Source organism: Corapipo altera, unplaced genomic scaffold, assembly GCF_003945725.1.
Source record: "Corapipo altera isolate COAL_440 unplaced genomic scaffold, ASM394572v1 61282, whole genome shotgun sequence".
Taxonomy (NCBI): domain Eukaryota; kingdom Metazoa; phylum Chordata; class Aves; order Passeriformes; family Pipridae; genus Corapipo; species Corapipo altera.
In genome coordinates, this window is record NW_020885189.1 from 1 (window position 1) to 10,325 (window position 10,325).

Genomic DNA, 10,325 nt, shown 5'->3' on the forward strand with positions numbered 1-10,325 from the left:
CACCGCCCGCAGCGCCGCTCCCGCCGCCGCCGGTGCGTCTCGCAGGCCCCGGCCCTCACTTCCGCCTTTACCCGTTCCGCTTCCGGATCCGCCCACCCCTTCCGCCCCCTCCCTGCGCCTACAGGCGGCGAGAACTGCCAATCATTCTGGCCCCGCCTAGGGGGGACCCCGCCTCCTCTAGAGCGCCCCGCCCCCACGTTAGCAGGGCGTGACGTCATTGCGCGTCCGCGAAGACTGCTGGGAGTTGTAGTCCAGAGTGTCCGGGCGGACCGGGAGCGGGGGGCACCCGGGGCGGCCCCGGGCAGGGCGGAGACTCACTGGAGCCGAGGCTGGAAAAATAGAGCCTTTATTTCCCGATGTGGCGGGGGACGCGGGAGGGGCGGGGCAGAACCACGGGAACTACAGCGGCGGAGGGGCGGCAGCGTCCGTGACCCCTGGAGACCCTCCCGGGGATCTCCCGGATCCACGAGGGATTTCAGCCTCCAGGTCCCCCCCCGAGTCCCCGCCGCCCGCCCCTCCCGAGCCCGGCTGGGCTGTGAGAAAGGCCCCGTGGGCGAAGAGTATAAAACCGTATCAAAATCCCTGCAAGAGTTCGGAGCGCGACGTCCCGGGGGGCCCCGGGGGCGGGGAGCACGGTCAGCCTGGGCAGGGTCCCCCCGGCGGGGTCTCCCCGGTCCCGGCTCCCCCGATCCCGGCCCCCGGTGCCCGCGGGGTCAGTGGGAGCTAGTGGAGCCGGACCGCGGCTCCGGGCGGGCGCGGGGCCAAGCCCCGGCCGAGCAGCCGGGGAAGGAGAGGGCGGAGCGGGGCGGCAGCGGGGGAGGCTGCGAATCCGAGCCCCGGCGGGGATCGGGGCCGGGGGGGTTCCCCCGCGGCGGGCTCGGCCCCTCGGCTCCGACCCAGGGGTGCCGCAGGGCGGTGGCGTGGGCAGAGAGGCTGCGGACCGGACAGCGCTTCGCCCGGGGGCTGGCGGAGGGGGAGCTGCGGGAGCTGGGGGGCACCGGGGGCGAGGGGGGCACGGGAGGCGAGGACGGCACCGAGGTAGCGGGCGGCGGGAGCCGGGGAGGCGTCGGGACTGCCACGGGCAGGCGGCAGGGGCAGGCGGGGGGCTGCAGGGCACCCAGGTGACCCTTGAGCAGCTCCATCATGCCCTGCAGCTCCCGGCTGAGGTGCGAGACCTCCTGGTTGAGATGGTTGATCTGGAAGGGATGAAGAGCAGTGAGCACCGGGCGGTGCCCCCGGGGCTCCCGGGGACGCGTGCCCACCCCTGGTCGCCGCCGCACCTCCTGGTTGAGCCTGCTGATGTTCTGCTTTATCTGCTCTGCCTCCATCGCCAGGGCTGGGCAGCCCACGTCGGTCCCTGACGGGGGAGACACGGCTGGTGGCAGAGGGCTCCCCGAGCTCCCCACCCCGGGGCCAGAGCCCTGGCATTGGCCGGCATTGCTGGCGGTACCTGAGGTGGGGGAGTCCCTCGTCGCGCTCGGCAGCGGCGGGTCCACGTTGAAGCAGAAGGTTTGTGGCCCTGATGTCCCCCCGTTGTCTTCAATCCCATCCACGACTCTAGAGAGGGAGGGGGTGAGAGCTGCCCCGCACCACCCCCTCCTCCCTCTGTTACCACCTCCAGCAGCACCCCGGGACCCTTCGCAGCCTGGCGGGCACAAACCCGCAGCAGTGGGACGAGCCACCAGCACGTCCCAGCCGTACCTGGGGCTGAGGTCCGGGGGGCCGCTGGCGTGCAGGGACGGGATGAGGAGCTTGGCCGGCCTCCGGCCATCCCGCTCCGGGAGCCGGGCGTCCCGCCGGCACTGCGGAGAGGGGCTGCGGCCGCGGCTGCCGCGGGCCGGGGAGCGGCAGTTGCGCCGTAGGGCTGAGACCTGGCACAGCTCATCGCCCAGGAGGCTGCTCAGGGAGCCGCGGCGCGCCGGGCTGCTCAGCTGGGGCAGCAGCAGCTTGCGGCGGGGGGGGGCTGGCGGGCGACTGCTGGAAGACCTCGTCGAGTTCCTCCTCATCCTCCAGAATAGAGGGAAGGGGCTTCTCCGGGGCAGCACCGCTCTCCGGACGAGGCTGCGGTTGGGCAGGAAATCAGGGCTGGTCCAGGGCATGACCACCCCCGCCCCGTCCTCCCCCATCGCCCTGGCACGGTACAAACCTGCGGCAGCCGCGGGGACCGGGAGTAGCGGCAGAGCCCCTGCGGAGAGAGCAGACGGCACCGGCTCAGCAGCAGGTGGGACCCCCGCACGGCTGCACCGGGACCGGCTACAGGCCACAACCCCCTGGTCTCTAGGTGCCCCCCTGGACAGCCAAACCTCCTCCAGCCGCACACATCAGCCCCAGCCCCAGCCTTCGGCAGCCCCTTGCCCACTCTCCTTTCTCTGCTGCTGCTGTGACAATGGTGAACTGCCTGAACCAGAGCTAAGACTTTGTCCTAAATCCCATCCCAGGCTCAGCCATCAGAGCACCATCTCTGCCTGGAGGGTGCAGCCAGATGAGGAGGGTGACTGGGCTTCTGCAGGACCTGGTGCACACTCCTGGCATCCTCTGTCCCTGATTTGTTTACACCTCTCCTGTGCAATGGACATGATGGGTCTTGGTAGGGCTGTTTGGGACCTAGAGAACAACCTCCCACCCCACCTCCACCGGGCCTGTGGGCAGTGGGTACTGGGAGAGATGCTCTGGAGGAGCCCCCAGCCTCTCACAGCAGAGTTGGGGGAGGAAAAGTGCTGCAGAGCCATTTCTGCCGCAGAACATCCCCCCAGCTGCTGAAGCCATCAGCATGACTAAACCTGCAGCCCCCGGCTGTCTCCTGCACTCTGGGGGGCTGTGCCCCAGCTGCTTATCCTGCAGTGCCCCCTCAGTTCCCTCTGCCTCAGCCTTCTGCATTGCAAATGCTCTTTTTGCCAATTCCCCAGGTTGCACAGAGCTAAGACAGTATGTACCTGTACACAGGGGTGGCAGAGCCGCAGCCACCACCCCAGCCTTGGAGCCTGGGGACCGTGAGCATGGGGTGCAGAGACCCCCCTTCCATGGCTGTGCCACAGTCCCAGCCCTGCTCTGGTCCCCTGGGCCACGAGAACGGGAAGGGGCCTGCGAGACAGGGCATGCACCCACCTCCATCTCGCTGCCCTCCCGCAGGTTGAAGGTCAGGTCCTGGTGAATGTCAGCTGTGAACTTGCTGGCGTACTCAGGGTAGAGCTGCAGCACCTCGCAGAGCCCCCGCAGCCCGATGTGCTGCAGGTCGCAGTAGGTCAGCGCCTTCACATCCGCGTTGGTCTTGATCACCTGGTCCGTGCTGCACAGGTCGGCACCGATCAAATCCCCTTTGCCTGCAGGAGGGGACCAAGGTGGGCTAGCGGTGTGAGCCCTGGGGCCCTCACCCTGCCGGGCAGCAGGAGGGGCTGGGGCAGAGCCCACGCCGCCTGCCCTCACCCAGGATGGCCTGGACCACGTTGTCCTTCAGCACCTCGAGGGAGCCGGAGCAGACGAAGTAGTTGGCCTGCAGCGCGTCGCCCTGGCGCAGCAGGTACTCCCCTGGGGCGCAGAATGAGGTCTTGATGTGGAGTGAGAGGGAGCGGAGGCAGCCCCGGCTGGCTGTCTCGAAGATGGGCAGCTGCAGGATGTCCTTGTTGAGGTGCATGGCCACGTCCGCGCGCAGCTCATCGGGGAAGTCGTGCAGCAGCTGGGGAGAGGAGCCAGGGTGCTGGGCATAGCAGGCAGGGAGGGAGCAGGGAGAAGCCTTCCCACAGCCCTGCAGCCCCAGGGGACAGGTGCCCCTCTGGATCAGGGAATCTCTCTGCTTGGCTGCCCTGGTGCCTCAGCAGAACCCAGCAGCCCCAGCTGGCAGAGAAGGGCCCTGGATGTGGTGGTGGGCTGCCTCTACTCTGTGTACCTGTCCCATTCCCTGTGCTGGCAGGAATCGGCCCCAGACCTTGTCCCTCCAGTGCCACACTCACAGCTGGCCCTGCCAGCCCCATCACCCCTGTGCTGGGTGTAGGACCGGGCCAGAGGGGGCTGGCCCAGCCTCACCAACACCTCCTACCTCGTTAGCATCGATGCCATTGTTCACCGACCAGGTGGTCTGGAAGTACTCCAGCATCCTCTGCTTGAGCTGCTGGGGCAGGCGGTGGACGCGGATGAAGTCCTTGAGGTCCTTCATGCGGGTGTGGTAGAGCGAGCGGCGGGAGTACATGCGCTGGATGATGGCTGTGACGTTGCCAAAGACCACGGCATGCATCAGCGCTGGGGGCGGCAGGGCAGCGTCAGGCCCGGTGAGGGGTAGCACAGGAGGCTGCTCCCCAGACCGCAACCCAGGGCTGTTTCACGTGGCACACGTGTCCATCACCTCCCCTACCACCCTGCTCGGGACCCGTTGCTCCAGCAGCCAGAGGTGAGCCCCCCCACCCAGCCCTGCTCCCCGCCTCACCCCCGATGAGCATGGTGCAGATGGAGAAGATCTTCTCGGCGTCGGTGTTGGCACAGACGTTGCCAAAGCCCACACTGGTCAGACTGCTGAGGGTGAAGTAGAGGGAGGCGATGTAGGTGCTGCGGATGGAGGGGCCCCCCATCGAGTTGTTGAAGTACGGAGCCTCCAGCCTCTTGCCCAGCTCGTGCAGCCAGCCTGCCAAGCACAGCCCGGGGTTAGCCCTCACCCAGGGGCCAGTACCCCCCTTCCCGGGGCTGTCCCTGCCCCAGCCTCCCTTTGTGGGCAGGAGCCAATGGTGAGGGCTGCACCCCCTGCACCACTGCCCCACAGGAGTGCTCTCTACCCGCGGCAGGGGGGGACCCCGGCACCCCAAACCTGCTCACCGATTTCCCAGGTGCGGGGGTCGTTGCTCTCCAGCTCCTTGCGGCCGATGACGTACCAGATACAGGCCAGCCAGTGCGCCAGCAGCGCGAACATGGACATGAGCAGCGTGAGCACCATGGCGCTGTACTGCGAGTACCGGTCCAGCTTCTGCAGCAGCCGCAGCAGCCGCAGCAGCCGCACCGTCTTCAGCAGGTGAACCAGCGAGGTCTGGGGGGCAGGCAGGCAGGTAAACCTGGCGGAGCTACAGGCAGGGGCAGAAACAGACCCCAACACCCCTCCCCGGGACAGGGACCCTTTGCCACTCCCACAGATGGCAGGAGGGTTGTGGGCTGTGGGGTCTGCTGGGGAGAGCTCCTCCCCAAGCAGCCTTCCACCCCCATGCCCAGCACCCAGCAGGCAGCCGGAGTCACGGCTTGTCAGGGCACAGAATCCCCTGGGGATACATGGGTGCTGGAGAGGGGCAGGGAGGTGGGCAGTGGGAGGGGCAGCGGGCAGCTGTAGCTTTGCTATAGGAGGCTGCATTTGTGCCAGCAACACTCACCACGGTCACATTGAAGATGTAGAGCAGATCGAAAGGCAGAGCAGCAATCAGATCCACAAAGAACCAGGTGGCCACATAATGGATGCAGATGGAGCGGGGGTCGTACACCACCTGGCCTGACTGGCTCACGTATGTTGTCCGGAAGTTCAGGATGATGTCTGCCCCAGGAGAGCAGGACCAGCCCTCATCACCCCTGCTGTGGCTTGGAAGCTGAGCCAGAGCCCACAGCGAACATGGGTCTCTCTCCCAGAGTGCTCAGGGGCAGCAGCAGAGGCACTGCAATGCCAGTTCCCCTCTCCCCCACCCCTCATCCCTGTCCCACCGTGTCCCCCGTCCCGGATGGATGCTTGGCTCCACACATGGACCTACCCAGGATGAAGAGCATCTCCACAGCGATGTCACTGATGATGGTGCTGCGGGCAGCCGAGAGACTGTCCTCCATGCCCATGAAGCACACATTGTAGGGGACGGTGATGGCTACATAGAAGGTGGCCATCAGGATCAGCCAGTCCCAGAGCGCCTTAAAGATGCTGTAGTGGAGCAGGATGAAGCGGGACTTCTGCACCGAGGCCACCTTGTACTCGGGGATGGATGGCTTGCCCTCAAACACGTTCTGGGGGAGCAAGCATGGGGTGGTACAAGGATCGTGCAAGGCCTGCAAGAGGGTGAGGGCCACCACAGGCCCCGCTCCTCCTGAGTCCTGCCAGTCTGGCTGCCATTCCCTGATGCCAGGGTGATGGATGCACTGATGTCACCCTCAGAGGTGGGTACAGAATGCCTGATTACGGCACATCAATTAACACGATGTCAATGCTAATAACAGTAATCCCCTGGCACCGCCAGCTGCTGCCCAGAACCATCTCAGGGGCCAATTCATGTGCTGGGGCAGAGACCCCCCCTGCAGGGACACAGCACTGACAAGAGGCAATGTGACACCAGCTGGGTGAGGGCAGAGCCAGGGCCATCCCACCCCAAATCCCCAAAATTCAAGATTGATGCAGTGACACCCTTTGCTTGCTCACCAGTTCTGGGTCCCAGTGGCTCTCAGCCCCTCTCTCTGGCCCCATGGCTGCAGGTGGTGCCTGGGGACCCTGTGTTGGGTACTGCAGCCATGCAAAGGGCCTGGCACAGGACTGACTCTAGTCCCTGCCCTGGCTGGCAGCCCCACAGCTCTGGCAGCCCCACGGCTCTGGCAGCCTGGTAACGGCACTCCCTGGGGCCAGCATGGCTGTGCTCAGAGCCAGCACTGGGTTTTCCTGACAGCGAGCATGTGAGGAGAGGCACAACCCTGCCAGAGCTGCCAGGTCTGCTGCTCCCATGGCAAGCTCTGGGCACCCACTGGGCTCTCCTGCTCCCAGCCAAACACATGTGCAGCCTGGCTATGGTGCAGCTGCCAAGGATGGGGAGCACTTCAATGCTGGGGAGATCAGGGATGGGCATGTGTGGGAACAGCATCCCCAGGAGTATGGGCTCTGCTGGAAGCTGCTCTCCGGGAGAGCTGCTGCACTGCCAGTCCATCACAGCCCCAGCCCAGGAGGCACTGGGTGAAGCTGAGGGTCCCCCAGGTCCTTACACGGTTGATTTTCACCTCGCTGCGGTCCCTCCGGACAAACTGGCTGTTGAGTCGGTGCAGCACAGTTCGGCTCTGCCTGCGTGCGGCCCGCAGGTGGGAACTCCCAGGCTTCTTGTTCCTCTGCTTCTCTGCAGCAGACAGGACACATTGAGTTAGTGGGAGTGCTGTGCCGTGGGTGTACATGGCAGGCAGGACCCACCAGGGAACAGGGAGTCTCTTTGCCACGTGCCCACCACACACACTGCTCCCCAAATTTCATCCCCATCCCACAGCCATGGCTCACCCTCCTTCTTGTCCCCCGGTTGGCTCCTGCCCCGGCTCTCTGTGAGGTCCTTGAAGGAGAAGAGGAAGAGAACAACCTCCCCCTTCTCATTCTTGATGGGCATGATGTCCAGCAAGCACCAGAAGGCATCTCCTGCGTGGAGGAAGAGGGTGGTGAAGGCAGGGCAGCACCACCTGCTTGGTGGCTTCTCCCAGGGCCAGCCGGAGCTGTGGGCAGGGACCCAGCCCCAGTGCCACTCACCACCCTTCTTGTAGAAGCAGACCTCGGACTGGTACTCCTGCCTGTCGTCCAGCGCCTTCTCAATGCACTGCAGGATGGGCTCGCTGGTCTCAGCCCCGCAGAGGAAACGGCAGCTGCAGTTCTTCTGCATGACCTCGGTGCGGGCGAAGCCGGTGAGGTCGCAGAAGCCGTCGGAGCAGTAGACGATGGGGAAGCCACAGCGGCCCTGCGCGTTGGCCAGGATGAAGTTGCTGTCTGAAAGGAGACGCAGCTGCCCCTGAGGGCTCAGGGCCACCTCACAGGGCACAAAGGGCAGCCCAGCCTGCCCAGCACTCCCAGCCCCACACGGGTCGCCCTGGGAAGCAGAGCCAGGTCTCCATCTGGCTGCTGTCTGCCCCTAGCTGCTCCTAGAGCTCACTCATCCCCTACCCCACTGCCCCCGAGGCCATCACCCAGGCAGGACCCCGGCCCCATGCACTGGAAGGGGAAGTAGCCCTGATCCATGTGCCGGCCCCCATTGCCCACGCGAGGCGACTCACGCCTCCCTCTCACCATCTGCCACTCCAGCTCCGCCCGGGCTCAGGCAGCTTAGCGAGAGCAGCAGCAAACACAGCTGGGCACTGCCAGCCCAGGGGTGCCCAGCTGTGGTGCTGAGATCCCCAGAGGTCTGGGATGCTGGAGCACCAGCTGAGAGGGTGGGAGAACACCCACAGGCCTGGGTGAAGTCAAGGGCTTGTGCCCAGGTGGCACGAGCCAGAGGTGAACTACAGCATCCTCAGTCTGTCAGCACCATGGAGCCTCCCCAGCATCACCCTGCCCTAGCAGGGAGATGGCACCAGGCACAGTAAAGCCCTCACAAGCTCCATGCCCTGCCCAGCTACAGAATGGCAGCTCTGTCCTGCAGTCCCCAGCCGTGGGCTCTGTCCTGGGACCACAGCAGCTCCTGCTGCAGGCCCTGTGCCAGTGGGACAGATGGGCTCACACTAGCAGGGTACCAAGGAAGTGGGTGTGGGGCTGGCATGGGCTGTGATTGCACCCAGCATGGGCAAACTGGGCTGTCCCCAGCCCCACCACGGTCTCCAGTGGTGGGGCCCCAGCCCAGGACTCCTGCACGACACAGCCAGGAGCAAGAAAACATGCTCTGCCCCCCCTCACAACAGAGAGGAGCCCACAGCAATGCCAGTGCCCACACTGAGCAGGCAGAGTGGTGCCAGGGCAGGCCAAGGGCAGCAGAGGCTGCAGGAGGGAGGGGATGGTGGCCACAGGCAGCCTTGGCTGAAGGGGGTGCAGGGGGGCCACCACAGCACAGCTCAGCCCGGGATTAGCTTGGAGAAGCAAAAATAGCCCGAAGCTGTGACTAAGGCCAGATTTTGGCTCTGGGGAGCTGGGATTATGGTGATGTCCAGGATGTGTTATTAGAAAAGAAAACAAGGGTTTGCACTGTGGAGTGGCTCCACCGAGCTGGAGGATGCAGCCTTGGGGAGCTCGGCAGCCCCCAGCCATGGTGGCCAGCGTGCCTGTCCAGGAGCCCCGGGGCACAGCCCTGCAGCTGCCCGGGAGAGGCAGGGTTAACTCACTCTAAGTATCACTACACTAAAACCCTCTCTATGGCAGATAAAGCCGATAAGAGGCACATCAAACCTGCAAAGCCCCACACTGTTTAAAAGTGCCCAGAGGCAGTCGGGCAGCCCGGTTCCCCGGGGCAAATTCCCAGGGCTTTGCCTCGAGGTGTTGCAGGCAGCTCCCCTGGGGACCCTTCCCTTGGAGAGCCGGATACAGGCGCTCTGCCTCTGCGGAGGGAGTGGGATCACCAGCGCAAGGCACATGTGGCTCTGTCCCAGCACCTCCAGACGCAGCTCGGTTGGAGCCTGGGAAAACTCAGAGGCTAGCTGCCTCCTCACGAGTTACACCCCAAATGTAACATCCCACGTCCAGGTTCCTCTGGGTAAACGACCCCTGAGCCACCAGGGCGGCTCCTTGTCACTCCAGGCCAGGAGCCAGCCCAGCATCGCATCCAGCACATGCCCCAGGGTGCTCCAGGTTCTTCGACGGTGTCCTGGGAAATGGCCGCAGACTAAAAGTGCCATCTTCATGCCAGTCCCTCCCAGCAAGGGAGGAGAAACCCAGCCCCGCAGGCAGCTGGCCCGGGAGACCCCTACTCCAGGTGATCCTGGGGGAAGCTGAGGTCAGCCCCGAACACGGCCCGACCCCAGGTGGCTGCATGATGCCAGCGGTGCTGGAGCTGACTCGTGGCACCCGAGCATGATCCATCCCGGTTTCAATCCATCCCGGCCCCGGCACACGGACACGGAGGGGAGGGAGATCAGCGCCCGGGGACCGCTCGGGCACGGGACGGGGCAACGCGGGGCCCCGGGGATCCCAGGTCAGCTCCGGCAGTGTAAGACCGGCCGTGCCCCCTCCGGGGCTCCCCCGCTCCTCCGGGGCCCCGCGCGGAGCCTCCCGCCGCCACCGGGATCTGTCCCTGGTGCTGAGCGCGGCTGCGGCGACACCGAGCGGCACCGGCGGTGGGCGCGGGGAGAGCATCGTGGGGGCGGCCCGGGACACGGACAGGGGGAGTCCCGGTGTACCGAGGCTACACGGAAGGGTCCTCGAACAGCGCGTGGGTGGCCGCGTCCGGTCGAGCCGCGGGGGCTGCGCGGCCCGGCCGAGTCCCGTCCCCCGAGCCGTTCCTGCGGGGCAGCGCCTCCCCCCGCCCCGTCTCCCCCCCCGCCCCCGGGGCCCCTCCCCGGCCCGGTCCCGGCCTTACGTGTGCCATCGAAGCGGGTGGCGATGGTGTCCAGGAAGGTGTTCTGCGGCGCCAGCAGCCCCTTCATCACCGGCATCGTCCCGCCCGGCCGCCCGCCGCGGGGCTGCGGCGGCGGGGCTGCCTCCGCCGCCCCCGGCCCCT

General features: G+C 66.0%; 1 protein-coding gene across 1 annotated transcript; it reads right to left on the bottom strand.

Annotated features, from left to right (window-relative positions):
* Nucleotides 1-1,812: 1,812 nt before the first annotated feature.
* KCNH4 (potassium voltage-gated channel subfamily H member 4) lies at nucleotides 1,813-10,260 on the bottom strand. Its single transcript, XM_027631224.1, has 13 exons — nucleotides 10,185-10,260; nucleotides 7,439-7,672; nucleotides 7,199-7,330; nucleotides 6,916-7,043; nucleotides 5,712-5,955; nucleotides 5,343-5,500; nucleotides 4,801-5,008; nucleotides 4,418-4,612; nucleotides 4,034-4,233; nucleotides 3,424-3,673; nucleotides 3,106-3,320; nucleotides 2,147-2,185; nucleotides 1,813-2,061 (listed from the first exon to the last, which is right to left on the bottom strand). The coding sequence occupies exons 1-13, from the start codon at nucleotides 10,258-10,260 to the stop codon at nucleotides 1,882-1,884; spliced, it is 2,259 nt and encodes a 752-aa protein (XP_027487025.1). The 3' UTR covers nucleotides 1,813-1,881.
* Nucleotides 10,261-10,325: the final 65 nt, after the last annotated feature.

Coding starts and splice junctions, on each gene's coding strand:
- KCNH4 (XM_027631224.1), bottom strand. CDS start 10,260: ATGCCGGTGATGAAGGGGCTGCTGGCGCCGCAGAACACCTTCCTGGAC. Junction 3,674..4,033: donor ATGGCATCGATGCTAACGAG/GTAGGAGGTGTT, acceptor TCCTCTCCCCAG/CTGCTGCACGACTTCCCCGA. Junction 2,062..2,146: donor GGTCCCCGCGGCTGCCGCAG/GTTTGTACCGTG, acceptor GCCCAACCGCAG/CCTCGTCCGGAGAGCGGTGC.